At 40.8% G+C, this 22011-nt stretch overlaps 1 protein-coding gene across 1 annotated transcript; it reads left to right on the top strand.

Annotated features, from left to right (window-relative positions):
* Positions 1–8615: 8615 nt before the first annotated feature.
* tcf23 (transcription factor 23) lies at positions 8616–12995 on the top strand (the record flags this gene model as incomplete). Its single annotated transcript, XM_079180657.1, has 4 exons — positions 8616–8798; positions 9545–9691; positions 11464–11628; positions 12858–12995. The coding sequence occupies 4 exons, from the start codon at positions 8616–8618 to the stop codon at positions 12993–12995; spliced, it is 633 nt and encodes a 210-aa protein (XP_079036783.1).
* Positions 12996–22011: the final 9016 nt, after the last annotated feature.

The following is a 22011-nucleotide window of genomic DNA, read 5'->3' as shown; positions in this document are numbered from 1 at the left end:
CAACAGAGCCACAGTCCAGCTCTCTACAAGCAACAGCTGCTTCTTTCAGGCTCCAGTCAGAGCCATATACTGGTCTCCAGTCTCCTTGATGTTTCACCTCCAGTGTTCCTGCACAGCGACTGTCTCCTCCCACCAACCTGACAGACTCTGAATAGACACAAGAGAGTCGTCAGTGAAGAAGTGAGTTTAATTAAGAAAAGATCAAGCTAAAACTTGACTGCTGATTCTGCTTCATTGGTTCTTTATTCCTCTTTTCTTTCTCTATTTACCTGTTGATTTGTGATTTCCTTCAGCCTGGAGTCCTGGAGAAAAAGACACATATTTGTTGTTTTCAGAAAATGTAATAGAAATCCACAAATATTTGTCTTTAAATTTTTCTTCTCTCATTACTGCATTTGAGATTCATATTCGTGGATTGAATTTTATATTTGTGATGGACAGTCTTGAACTTGAGAGCAACTTTTGCTTCATAGAATCACTTTTTACCATGGTGATTGGGCCAAATGACATACTTTTGGAAATGATGGGAGCTATCGCTCAACTAAACAAGGGCCGAGCACTAGAGCAGCAGAGAAACAGACCCAAACGAAGTTTTCTACAATTTTCATATGCTATTGCATCAATAAATTCCTCTCTGAGATTTATTTAGGCCAGAAATCAACTGTGTGGTTTAGAGTGCTGGCAGCTGGACTGGTCGGCTGGCTAGCTAGCGACCCCCACAGGTGATAGCTTGCTGTCACGCCAGTTTGTTGACCTTCCCAAGTGGAGTACATTTTAGATTCACCATCCAGGTTTAGCCAATCCGCGGCAGTGAGTCATGATATTCTCTCCCGTTTTTGACCTCAGTGATGAGTACATTGTGTTTCCTGTGACTGCTACACAATAAAAGCCCCAGTTGTGATTATGTTGTTGAGGTGTTTTAATGTGAAGCAGCAGCAGCAGAAATGTTGTGTTAGCATTAGCAGTAGCTTAATGCGGCTCTATGGCCGACTCCACCAAGAACATTGAAAAACACTGCACAGAGAGATGATGACTAAATATACATTGATTAATCGACTAAAAATACAATCAATAACTTATGATTTGATGAAAATTGGGGGGATTATAACTTGAATGTGTACGAATTTTACAAAGTTTAGGGACATCATCAAGTTTTATCAACCAAAAGGATACTTCGGTGACATTTTTCTTAAACATGGGGGCTGAAACAGTTCATACAGTCATTAATTAATGACACTTACATACATATTTATTTTTCAGTAGGAATCATTTATGAACTACTTTTACTAATAATCTTGAAATTCGACCTCACTCCATCGTTCTTAACTGTTTTGTGAAATTGCAAAGAATGTTTTTTTACAGTTTTACAGTTTTCTATTGTGTGTGTGTGTGTGTGTGTGTGTGTGTGTGTGTGTGTGTGAGTCTCTGTGTGTGTCTGTGTGTGTTTGTTTTCTGATTTAAAGATCCAACAGACATATTTGAATAAAGCACATCATCTTTAAAGCAGAGTACCTGAGCTCCAGAGCAGCAGCATCAACAGGTGGTCCATGACGTGCAGGTAGACCGTCTCTCTGTCCGTCTGTCTGCTCTCTGCTCTGAGTCACATGTGCTGTCCTCAGTGCATACCTGCGTACGAGAGGAGAGGTGGAGCTGTGGTCATAGTTACCTTTAGATTTTGTAACGGGATAAATGTCCTTTATACTTATTAGGTGTCTTATAGTTTCCGTGATACTGCTTGACAGTTTCGGTGTTCAGACCCTTTTGTCGCCTACGCTAAGTTTCCATGAAGCTGAGTGTGGGTGACCTTGGTCAAATCAATAGCCATTATTTGAATCACCTTCCTGTTTTGCAAAGGAAGTGTATCAGACACTTCTGCAGGTGTAAGATTAGCCCCCCTCCTTCTGACCCCCCTTTGCCCTTTCTGACTGATGTTTAACCGTCTAACCTCGATGTAAAAGGAAGTTCCCTCAATCCCACCTGTTTGTACGTGTGCTTAAATATCCTACTCATTTTGATGTGAGACTGCACTCTGTACGACCATTGGACCTTCTCTATGCAGAGACCTACCGCTGCTACTGCTGCTGCGGTGTGAGTGACTGCTTGGTTCCTGTCACTGTAACTGACTGTGTCTAGCTCGGTTTACTGGCATCATGTTTCTGTGGTTCCCTTTAGTTAGTCCTTCATGAAGCGGCAGGATGTTTTCAGCTCTGCTGCTTTCTGTATTCACATCAACTCATATTGTTTTGCTCTGTCGGCTCATTTATCAATCTCTGCTTTTTATTTTGAAATAGATCTGAAGCTGTGAATCTGTTTGTGTGGTTGTTTAGCTGCATGAACACTTCCAGCCCACGGTAGAAGAGAGGCTTGTGGACCCGACTGGTCCATCTGACGGCCAATCGCCACATCAAAGTCTCTCTGAGCACATCAAGCCACCTTCCTGTGTGTTGCTATGGCGACCCAAACCACAAGCGAGCATCTCAGTTTGCTTGTTTCTCATCACCGAATAGTTTCTTGTTATTTATTATTTCTGATGATTCAGTGAACTCCTGATTCAAACTGACTGTTGTTGCACTTGATCAAGTTTCTCTGTGAGCAGAGATGGAAGAAATACTCACATCTTTTACTTCAGTAAAAGTACTACTATGACAGTGTAGAAATACTCTGTTACAGTAAAAGCACTCTTTATGCACAATGGAGCGTTTCAGAATAATATTATTTTACTGTAATATAATTATAGATGCATTAAAGATTAGATTTAAAAGTCCTGCAAAGCATCAAAGCCTGAAGTCCAGGTCCAAAGGGAGTTCCTCTGCCCCTCAGAAACACTGCTGCTGACACTCTGAGGAGAAGGATGTCTCACTTAAAATGACTTTGGGGTGCATGATGTACTATAAGAGCGTTAAGATAGAACTCTGATGAAGGTGATGACAGACGACGGACATGACGATGGTACTAGGCCTGATGTCATTGTTGTCGGCCTGGTCAGACTAGAGATATAATCACATTCTAAACACTTTCATTATGTTCCATCAGTCTAGAAGAGAAGAGGAGTGCAGTAGATTACTCCACCAGCTTGTACAGCTTCTTCTTCATGTGTTTTATCATTGCATGGTTACTAAGTCATCTTTCAACCGAATAACGCGGCCACCTGTTAAGTTCCTTTACATACACTAGGATCAAATAATGATAGCAGCTGATATTCTGGGCTGTTTTGAGGGAACAGTATGAATTTCATACGTTAAACACTCACCTGGTCTGAGGAAGGAGCTTGCAATCCTCAGCAGGTTATAAAATATACCTCTGCTGAATAAAGGCTCCACATTGTGACTGTGTTTTTAGAGATCTATGAATGAAATGAGGTCATCAGCAGATATTTATAACCTATAGTCTGAACTGAAATAAAAGAGACCCGTTACTCAGCAGCTGGTCTGTTCTAACAAACATTTACCTCCTAACTTCTCAGTAAGAACACTTCAGATCAAACCGTGTTATCAGAACATACTTTATTTCATCGACTTTGACAGAGTGTCTTTGTCTGCATTTAAAAAGCTCAATTTGAAATAACGGTTTAGTGTTTCTGTCTGAAATGTGCAAAAACACGATGAAAACGAGCAGAAAAGAGTTCTCCCTCAGAAACATTGACAGATGAATCAAATGTGCGTGCACGCTAAAAATGAACATATCAGTTTATACATTTATTCTGGTAATAAATGTTATTATTCATGTAACATATCATGTTTTTCTCTTTGTGGTGTAACTGTTCATAGTCACATCAGATAAGCAGTCAGTTATTAGGACATTTGCAGAGACATTCAGAATTTACCCTATTGCAGCATTAGAGGTCAAAGGTGAACTTCTGTTTCCCTCATTTCATGAAAATGTGAGTGGTAGATATATTATACAATTTGCTTTACAATGATTTGTGACTACATGATATTCTCTGTTACCCTCTTTTTTTACTTTATGTTTAAAATAGTGAAGGATTGTGACGATGCAGAGATGAAAGAAGCAGTGATAGCACATGGAAAGCTACCACTGCTGCAATGCTCTCATGCATTTTCACCACGAGGTACATAGAGCCTTAAATATTCCACTGTGAGACGTGTCCTCATGGACAAACTGTGGCGGTCTGACTCATGGACTCTTATGTGTTGTGTACTTCTGCAACTTATCGGACAACTGCAATGTGTTGAAGTATGAAGTATGACAAAATGTTTTTAAATATATACTTAAGTTTATTCCACATTAATAAATATTAGTTTCAAGTAACCAACAATTCCACATTTTCTTATCATGAGTGAATGAAAAATGAAATTGAGACAATTTGAGTCCTCCATCCTTCTCATCCGGTCCTGTAGTCCTCAATCCTTCTCATCCGGTCCTGTAGTCCTCAATCCTTCTCATGTGGTCCTGTAGTCCTCAATCCTTCTCATCCGGTCCTGTAGTCCTCAATCCTTCTCATCCGGCCCTGTAGTCCTCAATCCTTCTCATGTGGTCCTGTAGTCCTCAATCCTTCTCATCTGGTCCTGTAGTCCTCCATCCTTCTCATGTGGTCCTGTAGTCCTCAATCCTTCTCATCCGGTCCTGTAGTCCTCAATCCTTCTCATCCGGTCCTGTAGTCCTCAATCCTTCTCATGTGGTCCTGTAGTCCTCAATCCTTCTCATCTGGTCCTGTAGTCCTCCATCCTTCTCATGTGGTCCTGTAGTCCTCGATCATTCTCATCCTGTCCTGTAGTCCTCCATCCTTCTCATGTGGTCCTGTAGTCCTCGATCATTCTCATCCTGTCCTGTGGTCCTCCATCCTTCTCATGTGGTCCTGTAGTCCTCGATCATTCTCATCCTGTCCTGTGGTCCTCCATCCTTCTCATCCGGTCCTGTAGTCCTCCATCCTTCTCATCCTGTCCTGTAGTCCTCCATCCTTCTCATGTGGTCCTGTAGTCCTCGATCATTCTCATCCTGTCCTGTAGTCCTCCATCCTTCTCATGTGGTCCTGTAGTCCTCGATCATTCTCATCCGGTCCTGTAGTCCGCCATCCTTCTCAGGTATATAAAGGTCTATTCTTCAGAGTAGCTTAACAGAAACAACAATTCTTAACAACAGCATGATAATAATAATAATAATAATAATAATAATAATAATAATAATAATAATAACTGTGTTACATACATCGCGGCCTTCATCTGAACATTGAATTCTTCTGGAAATGTTTTCTCTGTAAAATGATATTCTGTAAATAGAGAAATAAAGAAATCAAAAGCAGATTCATAAAACTCTGAATGATGTTTCATATTTGTTCACAAATAAATGACAGCACCCCACAGCGCCCCTCGTCCTGCGTGCCTGGAAGATAGAAGAAGAGATCATCTGGAACGTTCTTTGATGCTATTTGATGTCATCTTGGATTTCTACAGCCGACGGGGATCCTTTCATCAGCCTGGAGTCCTGACTTGCCTCTTGGCTGGCTGACTCTTCAGCGGTACTGTGAGGGCCCGCTGTGTGTAGTTCATGTTGTGTACAATCGCTGTTGTTAAACAGCAGATAGCAGACGCTCTCATTAGATTTCCTGATTTGTTCATTTGTGGGGTTGAACTGGGTTGTTGTCTATTTGTTTTTGGTGACATATTTCATTGCTTCTGGGTATTTGCTTTATTGTATCGTATGGTTTGACTGAACGATTTTCTTTCTATTTTATAATTATCATTTGACAGACGCCCCCCTCTTCACTTAAAAGGGTCAAACCCGCTACAAGCTGATCCACAGCTGACCGTGAGTCTCCGTAGCAGACGTTTGATTCAGGATCAGGGCCCCCAGACCCCCCCTCTTAATGTATGTCCCCACCAATGTTGAAACCAAACCTTTAGGCCCTTGCTCAGCACGTCCCTCAGCCTTGTAGTATTGAACAGTTTAAAAGCAGCTGCAGATGGTGGAGGTCGTTGTTATTGTGTTGACAGCCTGGACAAGGTGCCAGACATTCCTCTGATAGCAGCAAACCTCTGAGCATGAAGATGCTGCCACGTTATCGCCTCAAACCTCTGAGTCATGCTTGATTTCACTGTATTCATTTCAGACGTATTCCAAACTCATTTTAGCAGTTTAAAGCGTTGATGTCTTTGATGTGTTACACTATCTTATTGATTTATTTACGATGACTATACAGACTGGAAGCACTGGTTACTGTGTGTTCAAGGATCATTTATTGTCATTATGCTACAGGGTTGCTCAACGATGTAAATGTGTTTATAGTATCCATACATACGTACATATCTATATTGATGTAAGCCTCCGTCAAAGTTTTGACGTTGAAGGCCTTCAAAACGTTGTTGACATTCAGCACTTTGACATGAATGCATGGTGACTGTGGCTCGGTGGTAGAGCAGGGGTGTCATGCACTTAGAGGGTCGGCGGTTCGATCCCCGGCTCCGCTACTCCATGTCGATGTTTCCCTTTGCCAGACACTTAACTTTAAATTGGATATGAATGGTTAGTTAGTCCGGATGCTAGCTCCTACTGTCAGTGTATGAATGGTGACCTAATATGAGAATAACAATTTGTCTGAAGATGATACATTTAGAAAAGTGAAAACATGTTTTCACCACATGTATACCTGCTAATGTCTGCAATTACATTTTCATTTACAATAAAATACAATCAGAACTTTCCCTTTTTTAACTTTGCAATCTAAAATAAATTGCTGTGTAAGCTACCATTTCAAGATGAGCAGAATGACATGTAGTGTCTTTGACCACATCAAACTGTACTGTCCTTAAAAAGAGTCTGTTATTTGGAACAGTGAGGCGTCCACCGAGCTCCACTGGCAAAGGCACCTCATGTCGTGTGTGTCAATTCCCAGAGCTCACTCTGTAATGAGTGAAGAAACCCAGTCCTATTGGGAAACAGACAGGCTTCAGTTCACCTGAGCAGCTGATTCTGGTTCAAGCCGTTCCTCAAAGCCATCACAGGCTAACATCCAAGCCTGGTTATAACAATCAAGAAGCACAGATAATGAACTCACGAGGTGATGGACACTTATAGAGACAGCTGTGATGTTCACAGCACACAGCACAGAGTGGGTCTTACCACTTTAAATGGTAGATAGATAAATGTGCGTTCAGGTGTCACTTCAGCTGTTTTATATTCAAGCTAGAATTGCCGCCTCATGGTTGGTTGCTTTCGCCAACCGGTCAAAGTTGCAGTTCACGTCCATGTCTGTCCAAAAATGTCTTCACTTCATCATTTTATCCTATCAGACATTTGGGCAAATGTGTCGTTATTTCGGACAGACGTACCGAATGCAACGCCTCAGACGAACAACAATGATGGCAGATTGTCAAACTGGCCAGCATCTTGGTTGAGAATTGGAGCAATGCTGGGACCAGAGTTAAAAACTAACGTTAACTTGTCTTATAGCAAGATGGGGTTCTCTGTTGTTTGGCCTCCTTTCTGGAAACCCTGAAGTTATTCTACGTTTGCTCAGAATGCTTTTTAGCAAGTTCTGATCTGTATCACATGCGTCACTCACAAAATGGGGTTCATGACGTTCAAAACTGCTGCTCAAGTGAATGCTTGTGGGAATTCAGTCTTTTGGTTTTTGTTTTTTTTACGGTTGTCCATCCGTCCCATCTCAGAAACACTTGGAGAGAATTTCTTCAAATTTGTCCACTTGGACTCAAGGGTGAACTGAAGATCACTGTGACCTCACAAAACACGTTTCTTTGGCCATAACTCAAGAATGAAATACGCTAATTATGTCAATTTCACACAAACGTCTAAACGGATAAAACGATGAATGACATGTTGGACAGACATGGATGTAAAACTGCAACTGTAGTTCTACTTTCTGTCCTCCTCATCCTCATCATCACAACGAGGTTGATAAGATGCCCCGAATGTCCCGAACGAACCGAAGGACTCTTCCGCCTCTCTTTGGTAATGTTCAATGTCGCACTGCCCCCGAGCTTCCAGTCCAACCCCTGTCCAGTTGTTAGCAGAGCTTTTCAGTTTCCCAAGCCCCCCCCCCCCCCCCCCCCCCCCCCCCCAGTGCCCTGGCTCGGGACACCCTTTCCCAGTGCTGCACTCCCCCGGGCCTGACTGCCTGCCCGCCTGCTCCTCTTGGCAGACAAACAGCCAGGGGAGGATCAGGATGACCGGGGCGGCTGAGATAAGGACCACATGAAGTTCCCCACGTTACCTCACCCGATAAGGAAACAAGCAGAGACAGAGGGAGAGGCAGCGAGGGGGGGGGGGGGGATTGTGGGATTTGTGGGTTTTTTAGGGGAACCCACAGAGGCCTGGGGAACTTTGGAGAGGAGCTTGGAGATGCTTGAGCAGAATAGTCGGGACAAAATGAGCACAGGATAGAACGTCTGAGATCAGATGAGTGATTTCAGCTGTTGTCCAGCCAGTATTTATATCTCCATTTAAAATGCTTCGATGGAAAGATGACCTCAGGCTCTGTGTCCTGTAGTGTACTACTTTCCAAAAGCACTGAGTGGATGATACTTTCACGACCATCTCCAACGCGGGAAAGCAAACTTCCATCCAGCCAATGAAAACAGACGGGACAGAAGTGAATTAAGGTCTTCAGGAGAGTCCGCTACAGCGCTCCGGTGGCACCCATGGCGCTGAGTCCCCTGCAAGGTCTCATGTCGGTGGCGGCGAACCATCAGCTGGTCTCCAGCTCCGCAGCCGAGCCACAGAGGCAGCAGCAGCAGCAGCAGGAGGCCTGTGCGGCCGGCGGCCCGGCATCCCTGCACGGACACAGGCAGAGCACACGCAGCAGCCGGGAGCCCAGGAAGTGGGTGAGTCTGACAGCAGTTAATAGTACTATACTTCATTCATAATGACATGGGTGCCACCTTGTATTTTTCTTCCATTCTATATTTAGGTTTCTATATTTTTGCAATACTTGCTTTTATTTTTAATTCACATTTTTCTTAAAAACCTTGTCTATGTTATGCACCAATACGGCAAAGTACATTTCTTGTATGTGAAAACCTACTTGGCAATAAAGCTCATTTGGATTCTGATAATCTCACACAGTGTAGATTAATTCCACTAATGCGTCTAATAGCTAGTCAACAAAACAAGTTCTCCAGTTTCTTCATAATTCCAAAACGTTTCTCTCAATACCACAACAGCTGGTAGATGTGTGTGTAGTAGTAAATAACCATCTCTGTCCTAAGATGAAAAAGTGTCACTGATGAAAGAAGGCTGAAACATTAATTGATAATCTTGAATAGAAAATTACAGATTTTCACATTGCACCTTATGCAATTGGCAATTTTCTGTATGCATATAATACACACTGCAATAGGAAGTCATATTGTAAATTGAACCAATTAACAGAATGTAACAATTTTATTTGATCAAAGTAAGTAGAAGGAGCATTTTAAAATTGCTACAGTGTAAAATCAATTTAATTCATTCTAATGTCTCAAAGTTTCAATATTGTGTAACTTCCCCATTTGGACAAAACAATCCAAGCCTGTTTCATTTAATATGATTTGATTTCACTGCCAGGCTCTAAACACGTCCTCTGCTGCAGATGCAGTCTGTGTGTGGGTCCAGGTCTGGTTCTGGTTGTGAGTCTGCGGTCCAGTGCAGTACACTGAGGGGTCAGCACTCCCCAGAAAATGCAGCGCGAGAGAGGAGCCGCGTACGCAACCTACGACAGGCCTTCCACAGCCTGCAGGTACTTTGTTCAGCTCCCCACCTGATCAGTGCAAAACATTTATATGGTAGAGAAAAAAGACGCCTGCATAAAGAGGTACAGTACAACTAACCGCTAACAACATGTAAATGCCACATTACAAATGTTTAGAATCCGTGGATTTTGAAGCTTTTTTACGTGTCTTAAAGAAGGCGGTTGCTTATTGAGACGACAGAGGGTGTCGGGGACATTTGACATCATCACGCCGAACACATGGAGCTTAGCGGGGGTGACGTTGGAGGTCATGTGACCATGGTGGGGTTTGTTTTATAGCCTAACGTTCTGCCGATTGCATTCACGCTTCAAAAAGTGTTTCGATTATCGTGCTGGATAAAATGTGTAAGTATCATAAACATGTGTTTTTGCAGCTTATTGATAATAGGAATATTGAAAATAAAATGTGAACTTTCCAACTTACAATTTTTTTAACTGACTTATAATAGTGAAGTGGATAAAAGAATACTGCTGTCTATGCTGACAAATCATGTAAGCAAGAGTCCGTGGACATGTTAAAGCTTCCAAACGCACCAAATGGACACGTTACTCAGTTCTCATCATCTCGGTTGCTCTTTGTCAGGCAGCGTGGACAATGGACGCAGCAAAGGCTTCATAGTGTCTGAAGTGCGTCCTGTAGCCCACGTCTGTCACATCAAATCAAATCAACGACGTGCATTTCCGTACCGTTGCAACAATGTCTATTTTCAAAGTGGGATACTTTTAAGTTTTAACATACAGACACATTGAACTCGTATGGCAAACACTTAACAATCTTTCAACAGTCACAGTCTGTAGGCAGAAAGCAGCAGGTCAGTTGCTCTCATATCTCTGTTGTGATGTTCTCTCTCACAAACTGTCTCTTCACGGTTAACAATTGAATTGACTCAACTGAGTTGATGCTATTGCTGTCAACTGGATTATCTGCGTCCCCGGTCTGTAGCGCTTTGCACCTAATGTGTAATGTGTAGCACACACTCAATAAGTATGTACTGAACACTACATTAATAAATATATGCCATTCCCAGCAGACTATTAAAACTGAAGTATACTCAAGCAGAACGTCTGCATCACACGACAGCATTGATCACGATGTCACCGGTCCGAGGTACCGTTGAATAAATATTGTTTATCACGAACCTCTGCCAGTGAATGTAATAATTAACAGTATTGTTTGAAGGCAAATTAATGTAATTTGATTTTTCAGTAATGTTTTTTACAGTACAGTCAAAAAAAATGTATCTTGTACCGTAGTGTCACTCGCTATCATTCGTAATTATTTTATCCAACGTGTGATTATTTAAACTGTCTTCCCCGCCAGTCAGCCATTGGACAGTTTTAAGAGACGCAATGCATTGTGGGCCAGCTGAGTATGTCCAGTAAGCTCACGTTGCATACATATTCTTGCTCATGTAGTATGCAGGCAATTCTCACAAACACAAGTTGCTCCTACTATGCAGTCTTAACATGAACAGCATGTTTCCAATGGGACTTCAAACAGAGCCGTGGTCTTTGAGTTTAGGTTGTGGATGACTAAAGATCATTTTATGTCAAACATGTATTTGTGTGTAGCACACGTGTTGCACTTATTGAAGAAAAAAAAAAAATTCTTTTTAAAATAATCTCTTTAAAACTTAATCCATCTTGCCACGCCTCCGTTTTCAGTTCACTCAGTTAAAGATGGAACTAAAAAGTTGAACATTGTTAAAGGTCTCTCTCACATTTGATAAGCTTGTCCGCCCTCCTTCCTCTGTCCTCAGGCTGCTCTGCCCTCAGTCCCACCAGACACCAAGCTGTCCAAGCTGGATGTTCTGGTTCTGGCCACTAACTACATAGCTCACCTGACAGAGACGCTGGACCAGGGAGCGACGCTGGCCGAGCGCACCCTGCCCTCCAGGACGGGCGGATACCTGCATCCTGTTAAGGTGAGGACAGGAAACAACAACGCACATGCGTGTCATGCTGAGTGCATTACACTGACATGCACAGGACATGACCTGCTGGAGATGATTATCACCCTATGTGACGTTAGGTGAGACAGGCCAAGGGCCCGGTCTCACTTTGGGGTCCCCAACCATAAAGATTGAAGCAAAGACATATTGAAAGTTGTAATATTATGAATACGGAAATAAGTAAGCTAACCAGCAATTTGTAGCTGAGCTGAGGTTTAGTCTGTCCTCATGAGCTCATGAGAAGTACTTCAGCTAGTCGGCAGTCTGGACTTCTAGAACATTGATCTGCTTTCCTCTCCCCTGACGGTTCCTTATCTTGGTTTATTTTGTGTTCCCAGCTCCGATGCCTTTGTCTGGCTTGCAGTCTATGCTTATGCTACCAAGAAGCTTCCTTTGGTTTGTGTCTATTTGTTTTTAGTTTGCATGCAACAAAAAAGGTCAGGGTCAAGGGTTTAGAGTTCCTCTTCTTCTTTTTGCCGCCATCTTCTGGATTGTAGGGGGTTTGAAGTCCACAACATGACGTCACACTAATGGACCATTTAAGTGACACTCCCACGGCGCAGCACAGCCCTGCCCTGAGCGCTGCAACGCCCGACTCTGGTGTGCAGCCTAAGGTTGGGCAGCCAGTGTGTAGCCTGAGAGGGTTAACTCAGGCCTATAAATAGCATATTTTTGAATTTATCCAGATGAGTTTTGACCATAGACTGTAAAAAATGTGGACACAGTCTCCATGACGTCGCACATTTCTGGATTGCAATTGTGAAGGTGAAAGTGGGTGTTACCACTGTCACCATCTTGGTGACGACACAACCAAACTGCCGGCTAATCCAAAAATAGGCAAAGAGGTGGATCGTCTGTGGAGCTGAGGCCTTTCACTCAAAGCGGCCATACCCTGCATTATATATAACTTTAAGCCTTAATATGATTCTAATTCGATAAAAATTCACCCCGTTATCATGAACGGGGAAACTAGCCACCAAAACCGTTTTTGTACCAGCTTTTGTAAACATGTTTATTTCCACTGTAAAGTTGTGCATTTTAATATGAGTGTTTATGGGGACTGGCTCGAGTACGGAGCCACTGAAGAACTGCAGTTTTCGGCTTCAGTTCTCGGTTTTGACTGGTTTGCAGGTTCACCACATATCACGGTGCTAATCATATTAGCACGAGGAGCTAACCCAGTGTGCTGTCTCTCCCCTCAGAAGTGGCCCATGCGTTCCCTGCTCTACTGCGGCAGCGTGGGAGAGCTGCTGTCAGGAGTCCAAGCCAATCAGATGCCTCCACCTGGACGGGACGTGACACAGCCGCTGACCCCCACCGTGGAAGCAGAAAAAGAGTGATAGCGTGGGACATAACTTTCCCCCTGTTCCTTATCGCCAATGTTAGCTAGCCATGTAGCTGCCATGGACAGCAGAAGAAGAATATTCATCTGGAGACATTGATCGGTTACGAGAAGCTGTTTTCAAAGTTACAGCTTGGCGACATAGTTGCTGAAGTTTAATTTCAGCAAAGCAGAAACTTCAAATTTTAGCCCGCTAAAAGTCAAAAGTGAGGCAAAGATTTTAATATTTTGGACAGAGATAAAAATAATAAAGTTGCAGTTTTTGGTTTTATCTAACAATGAAGGACAGGGTTTAAATCGACATGCAGCTACAAAGACAGCGGCCTCTTCTATCTCTAGCAGTCAATATGATTTGAAAGTCAAGTTGCCTGCATGGTGTTTGTTTTTTCAGTTACATATAGTAAAAACAGCTTCTTTGGTTACTGTGACTAGTTTGTTGTGTGTATCCACAAAGGCCTTGAAAGTTGTTTTTTCCACCAGGGATCACGTGCACACACACACACGCGCACACACACACACACACACATACACGCACACACACACAGACGCGCACACGCTCACACACGCACACACACACATACACGCACACACACACAGACGCGCACACGCTCACACACGCACACACACACACACACGCAGGTACACGTGTTAATGCACAAAGCAGAGAGAGGTTTAGATTCACTCTTTTTGATAATATTCATAATTAATTCATCATTATCTGAGCTTCAGACAGGAACGATTTAATGCGAGGAAATGAAAAAGCTGCTTCACTTGACTAAACGCCACAAATCACCACGCGGAGGAACAGTGTGTAGCCTATTATCTTGATTTAAAGGTTGTACAGTGTTTTATTTTTTCAGATATTACTTTTGCTGTCACGAAGAGTTCGGTCAGCTATTAAGGAAATATAAAATGTGTTTTTGTGAGGGTCTAGGCCTTTTGTATTTAGATGTTTGCGGTATCTCGTGAAGTCTGTGTGTGTGTGTGTGTGTGTGTGTGTGTGTGTGTGTGTGTGCGTGCGCGCGTGTGTGTGGGAGTGAAAGGATGGACGGACAGATGGGCAGTGAGGGAGGGATTGTTGTGGGAACACAGCTGCTGTCTGATCACTTCATATCTCGGCAGTAATGACCACTTAGTCCTCATTACAACCCTGCCACAGAATGTAACCTTCTACTTTTGAGTAAAACACCATCTACAATAACAGCTTGTGTGCATTTGTTATTTCTTCCAAAGTGATAAACGCAGTGCGTTAAACCGCAGCGGGTTTGAAATTGAAATGAACATCAGAAATGCCACAGAGCCCAGATCGTTTCAGATCAAAGCTCTGTGGACTGATAAATAATTAAAAGCCTAAAGTCCAAATGGTTGGCTACATATTTTAACTACATTCTGGTTTCTTAAGTAGTTGCGAAACCATCATTTTTTTATTTTCTTCAAAGAACCTCCTCTAGTTTTTTCTTGTTTTCTTTGGCTGCATGCACCTGGCACTATTTACTCATCATCAAATAACCCAGTACACATCAAACCCACCAGACACCATGTACCTCAGTGTAGTATAGTGTAGTATAGTATAGTATAGTATAGTATAGTATAATATAGTATAGTGTAGTATAGTATAATGTAGTATAGTGTAGTATAGTATAGTATAGTATAGTATAATATAGTATAGTGTAGTATAGTATAGTATAATGTAGTATAGTATAATATAGTATAGTGTAGTATAGTATAGTGTAGTATAGTATAATGTAGTATAGTATAGTATAGTATAGTATAGTATAATATAGTATAGTGTAGTATAGTATAATGTAGTACAGTGTAGTATAGTATAGTATAGTATAATATAGTATAGTGTAGTATAGTATAGTATAATGTAGTATAGTATAGTATAATATAGTATAGTGTAGTATAGTATAATGTAGTATAGTGTAGTATAGTATAGTATAGTATAATATAGTATAGTGTAGTATAGTATAGTATAATGTAGTATAGTATAGTATAATATAGTATAGTATAATATAGTATAGTATAGTGTAGTATAGTATAATATAGTATAGTGTAGTGTAGTGTAGTATAGTATAATATAGTATAGTATAGTATAGTACAGTATAATGTAGTATAGTGTAGTGTAGTATAGTATAGTATAGTGTAGTGTAGTGTAGTATAGTGTAGTGTAGTGTAGTATAGTATAATATAGTATAATATAGTATAGTATAGTATAGTATAATATAGTATAGTGTAGTATAGTATAATATAGTATAGTGTAGTATAGTGTAGTATAATATAGTATAGTATAGTATAATGTAGTATAGTGTAGTGTAGTATAGTATAGTATAATATAGTATAGTATAGTATAATGTAGTGTAGTGTAGTATAGTATAGTATAGTGTAGTGTAGTATAGTATAATATAGTATAATATAGTATAGTATAGTATAATGTAGTATAGTGTAGTGTAGTATAGTATAGTGTAGTATAGTATAATATAGTATAGTATAATGTAGTGTAGTATAGTATAGTATAATATAGTATAGTATAATGTAGTATAGTGTAGTGTAGTATAGTGTAGTGTAGTGTAGTATAGTATAATATAGTATAGTATAGTATAATGTAGTATAGTGTAGTGTAGTATAGTGTAGTGTAGTATAGTATAATATAGTATAGTGTAGTATAGTATAGTAAAGTATAGTATAGTGTAGTATAGTATAATGTAGTATAGTATAGTGTAGTGTAGTGTAGTATAGTATAATATAGTATAATATAGTATAGTATAGTGTAGTATAGTATAGTATAATGTAGTATAGTATAGTGTAGTGTAGTATAGTGTAGTGTAGTGTAGTATAGTATAGTGTAGTATAGTATAGTATAGTATAATGTAGTATAGTGTAGTGTAGTATAGTGTAGTGTAGTATAGTATAGTATAGTGTAGTGTAGTATAGTATAGTATAGTATAGTGTAGTATAGTATAATATAGTGTAGTATAGTATAGTATAGTATAGTATAGTATAGTGTAGTGTAGTGTAGTATAGTATAGTGTAGTGTAGTGTAGTGTAGTGTAGTGTAGTATAACATTGCATAGTGTAGTGTAGTATAGTGTATAGTATTTGTAAAATGTAAAGAAAGACAAAAGTGAATAAATATATCCAACTGAAATCATTTTAAAAAGCTATATTAGCACAGTTTAACTGGACAGTTAGTGATAAAAAGGAGGACACGTTTGTGGTCTTCACAGTACTTGTACTTTCTGTATCTCAACTCATAATTTACTAAGTATCTTATTTTATTTTGCTGTATGATTACACAGTAATTGCAGAAATGAGTGCTCAGAACTGAAATCCAGTCCAATAACTCATGTAGATATGTTTGTAGCGTTGACAGAAGAGACCAGACCAACTGAAATCCTCTCCTCCTTCAACAAGATGGGCTCAGCTCCACGAGCAACAGCCCAGCGTTCAAGGCTAGCTCTATAAATCTGTCCAGAGGGGGCCGTGTGTAGCGATGACTAATTTGGAGCTGCTGGATTCTAAATACTAAGGCAGAGGTTAGAGAAGGACAGTTTGCTAAAGCAACTCTGCAACAGAGACAGACAGACATACGCATAGAAAACGTTTAGAAAACTATCAAATATATAAAACCTTTCTCAACTACAGTCAAAGGATCACAAACACCTCAATCGTTTCAACTTCAGTTGGATCTACAACTTCACTTAGCGCACATTACATTGACACTTCAATGCTTTCACTTAATCGACAACGTTTCTGCAGCACTCCCACTCTTAATGTTATTTCAACTTCTTTCAGTATTTCAACTATTTCCAATGTCAAACTGCACATTTTATTTAGAAAAAAGAAATTCCAACAACTTCCCCTGTTTAATAAATGGTTTCTGCTTATTGCTGACTCTTCATCTGAAACATCTTCCTTCTCTTTGTCCATTGAAGTGGAACACGTTTATTGTAGGACACCTCGACCTCAATTAATCACCTTTATCACAACAAATTCGACTTCTTTCAGCACTTTCACTTCAGCAGACACTTCAGCTTCACTCAGCACCTCCTCTAAACTGAAGCTTAAGATTATTTCAGCACCTCCACTCAAGCTTCCTTCATTTCAACTCCGTACTGACTCCTCAAACCCTCACACATCTTCAACCACAATGTCCCCTGTTCATTCACAATGTTACTCCAGGTACTCCACTGAAACAACCCCAGCTCTACTAGTCATCGATGAACTTCAACTCCTTTCAGCGCTTTACCTTCACTTGAATCCTAAACTCCTTTCAGCGCTTTGGCTTGAACTTCACGCGGTGCCGTCGCTTTAATTGACACTTTCGGTGCTTACACTTGAACTGAAACTATTTTGACTGCCACTTACACTACTTTCAGTATTTAAACTATTTCATTTGTTTCAACTGCAAATTTCTTTCAGTGAATTTAGCTCAATTAAATAGAAACAAAATGCCCTACTGCACTGATGCACACACACACTCTATGAATATAGAGGCAGATACTTTAATCATTTAATCCAAATATAATTTCAATTGAATACACTTTTTTACTCTTTTATTGAATAATATTACAGATATTATATCAGAACTGTCACAGGTGCACCAAAGCGAGCATCTCTAACTACAGGCCCCGTGGCTGCCTTCAAAGTGTGCATGTGTGTGTTGTTGCTCATGTCATGCTTCCATGTAAAGACACTGGAACAGATTCAAGAGAGCGTGTATCCAGAGTGTCTGCCCCCTCATCCCCGCCGTGATGGGAGATAATCAGCATATTTTCTCTATCTCCTGCTCATTATGGCCGGGACACGCTGATTACAGGCTGGATTTATGGAGCTCCGAGGCCGACTCTCCCCCCCGCTTTGGCCCGCGGGCCTCTGCTGGAACTGGGTAGAAGTCAAGACAGAGGATGACAGCGGAGAGGAGGATGAAGAGGGGAGGGTGGAGGAGAAGAGAGAGAGAGAGAGAGAGAGGAATTGGACTGTGGAGAAAATAAATATTGAGGGAATAGGAAAGAATGAAAGGAGATGACAGGAGAACGAAGGAGAACAACAGGGAAGATGAGGGAGAAAGAGTCAGTGGAGTAAAGGAAAAACTCATGATAACTCATTTGATCAGTCTGAGATGATGCAAGTGGCGGATCGTGTAGCGCGGCCGTTTTTAAATATATTTCCATTTTGCTCGACAGGGTTGGAATCCAGGTTGATGCGATCTTCCCATAAATATATTTTCTTCAATGTATTTCTTCATACGTGGCTGTGATGTAGTGCTCACTTATACAATCGTAATCCCTGCAATATATATATGAGATGTGGCTTTTTGATCTCCAGCAATACGTTTGTGAATGAGTGACGAATCTGGCAACAGAGGCAGAAAACAGCTGCTGCTGTTAGCGAACACAACACACACACGGAAGAGAAACCAGTAGGTTTGAACACCAATAGGACGTAACACCAGCACCCACTACACGCCCAGCGTACGTGAACAGTCACGTGATATTCGCTTTCAGGCTTTTTAAGTCTGGACGGAGATCATCTCAAACGATGCTGAAACGCCGTGTGGACGGAGGACTCAGGGAGCCGCGGGTTGCCGACCCCTGGTTGAGTTGGTCGGTTTATTTTATGCTCCTTTGTTCAGATTTATTTAGTAGTTTTGTGTTTATTTGACTATAATTAAATAAACTGGGAAAATAAATAATGACAATAAAGACCAAAAATAAATTGCAATACAGAGGCATACATTTATTTCTAAGGTTTCTCTGTTGTGTCCTGTGTACAAATAAACGAATGCTCTTCAGCAAGGAATCTTCCATCTTCATTCCATCCTCTGGGTTTCACTTTTTAAACCAGCGCAATGAATAAAGAACACAGTACATGCAGTACAAACGGTACAGGGCAACTGCATGTGTGTTCACTATCACAGATGTGTACAGTGGTTGAATTGGGGGGGGGGGGGGGGGGGCACCAATAATGTCAATATAATGAGTGATTTACTGGTGAATCATGCTGCTGTGTGTAAACATCCTCAGAGATCATCTCTCCCTAAACGTTAGTTCCATGAATGTTACAAACATCAGTATTAGTGCTGAGAGCGTTCTGTCTCAAGCTGCAGCGAGACACACTGTAGTAACCACGTGTCTGTTCCTCTGGTGCCGCCCGCAGGCCAAACTTCTCCTTTTGGTCTGTTTTTTCTGCACTTTTCTTTTCCCCCACTACTTTTTTTTGGTGAGTAATATCATTGTCTCCTCAACACCAGCATGACTACAGGCTTTTAGATTTATTGTGTGGCGAAAGATACATTTTTGTTGGTCTTTGTGCCGAAGGAAGTTGTGTATGAATCATAAGATAGATAAAGCCAAACTATAGAATGTTGAGAAAAAGTCCTTAAAACGTCAAAGTACATTATGTCTAAAAGAGAAGTCATACTATAGTGTGATGAAAATATAAACATAGTATAGGATGTCAAAAAGTTATAAATGAAAAATGATCTTTTTCGTGACCTTTCTTGTGACTTACTATACGACGATGTTTTTACAACTTTTTTCAACGTGATATACAAACTATAGTAAGTCTACAAAATCTAAAAAGTCACCGTTTATTGAAAAAAAGACATGAAAAACGTTGTATAGTTCGTCAGAAAAGACAAAGATAAGGTGAGGTAAGAAGTCAACAACTGTATGTCGACATGTGCTATAAAGAAAACCAGTAACAGAATAGTATGTTCTAAAAAGATCTTATGTCACAAAGAAATCCTAGAAATATTCATAGTATGCCATCCTAAGAATGTCACAGTACAGGGTCATTCAAATGGATTTGAAGATGTTCTCTAACCCAATAGGATTATAGAAAATGAGCAGAGCTCCAGAGAACAAATCACGTCTATTTTAAAAGGAAACAACAAAGACAAACATCACACTGTTTTACAGACAGAATAAACAGCTATCGTATTTGTCATCGTATATATTTTTTAATATCATCTCAATCCAAGTACATCTAATTTATAAATCTAATAGTTGTAGATCCAAACAACAGTGAAACAAGTCAACAGATTAAAATGCAGTCGATTCAGCTTTTCACCGGATGAAAAGGTGCGCGAGCCCGTTCTGGGTTTCTCCTCGTCCTTCCAGGAGACACAGGACTGTTGTGAGGAGAACGACCCGTACGATCCGCTCGTATTCCTTCATACATGTGGGTCGCCCACTCCTGGACAGATGTTTGGGACTGGGCTCATATTCATGTCAATATCCTTTTATGAATCATCAGGATACAGAAAAACACAACATCACAAAATGAAGGCACAGCCAAAGCAGAGTCATCACCTCCACTCCAGTGCTGAGTTGTGTTTTTTTTTGGAATGCTGACAGGAAGAATTCTTGTGGATGGGAGAACAAATATAATAAATATTGTTTTAAAAAAAACAATATTTATCGTTGCTGGAAATTACTAAGTGCCATGCTGTTTCTCACAGACTGTATCTGAGCTCTTGTTACTGTGCAAACTGACTTAAAAAGGCCACGAATGAAAAGAATAAGCATGTATCAGACTTATTAAAATCAACATCATTGTGCTTTATTACGTGTGTTAGTGTTCATTAGGATCAGTGTGGGTCTATAAAAGGACATCTTCAACAACAACATGTCAGCACTTGAATTATGTTCCCTCACGTTATAAAAAGGGGGCGGGGTCTATCTGAGTATCATTACAGGCACACACTTCAAGTAATTTCAAGTATGAAGGTATCATAAATCATAAATAAAAGTACACAAAGTCGTTCAAAACATCCTCTAGGAACCAAATGTCTTGAGACGTGATTGTGGAGGCCAGCATATGAGATGTCGCACTAAAATAATAATTAAAAACTCTCCGTGTGAAATGCTGTCCAAGGCAACGGACGCTACGTCCCCGACGCTGCCGGAGCTCACGAGAGAGGAAACACTTCATGGTTCTTGCATATAGAATTCCACATTTCAACAAATGAAATGTGGCTTTTATGTGAATTTATAAAAATATACACAATCTCAAATATATTTCTATTGGTAAAAAAAAACGAAAACAAATGAAAATATGAAATAAATTCATATTCTATATGCTTTGGATAAGTCGAGGTATTTGAGTATGATGGCACAGACGGGATGGACCGGTGCTTACGTGGTTCAGAAGGGCTCAGCGCTCCATCAGACGGGGGAGCTCGTGGTCCGGACTGTTTAGAATATTTGTGCTCAGCAGCTTCTTATGGGACACTAAACCGGGTCGACCTTGATTGTCTGACACGTACCTCAAATACAACTCCAGAACACTCCTAACCCTACGCCGAGAGGAGTGGACTGTGTGAATGAGATGCAGGTAAACATCTTCACGTGGACTCTCCCTGAACTGTACAAAGCTCTTTGGGAACCTGTCAGACTGGGTTTAGCCGTTACCAGCTTTAAGTAAGAATAACAGATTTTCATCTAGAGGTCTGTTAAGTCACTTGTCTGTCGCTGAGGTTAGTGAATATTTTCACCATCACCAGCAGGCGGCGCTAACCTGCGGTTATTCATGGTCTCTGCTAGTGTTGCTAGTTAACGTTTTTCTGTGGCTGAACAAAGAAAAGAGCGACGACTACAGACAAGACACAGAGAACAGAGAGAACACGCCTGCGACTGCTGCTCATGGCCACAGGGCGCCGCTAATGAGTAGGATCCTGACTAACGTAATGCAGAAGGTGGGTCCATGTCAAGAGCACAGAGGCACTGATGCAGAAACACTACACACACACACACACACACACACACACACCTCTCTTCTTACACGGTGACGATGGATGACTTCAAACGCTAACATGAGGATGGTCAAGAATTCTGGGATTCCAAAACACAGGATGACGATAATATTCAAACATACACACTATTAAGCAAATCAATCACAAACTGGCACTGACGACAACCTGAATTAGAAAAAAAAAAAAAAGACTACAAAAACACCAGAGATGACTGAATCACGTTTACCTTGAAATATATCAAGTTGCTGCCTCACGG

This window comes from Pholis gunnellus, assembly GCF_910591455.1.
Source record: "Pholis gunnellus genome assembly, chromosome: 19".
Classification (NCBI taxonomy): Eukaryota; Metazoa; Chordata; class Actinopteri; order Perciformes; family Pholidae; genus Pholis; species Pholis gunnellus.
This window is presented reverse-complemented; position numbering and strand designations above follow the sequence as displayed.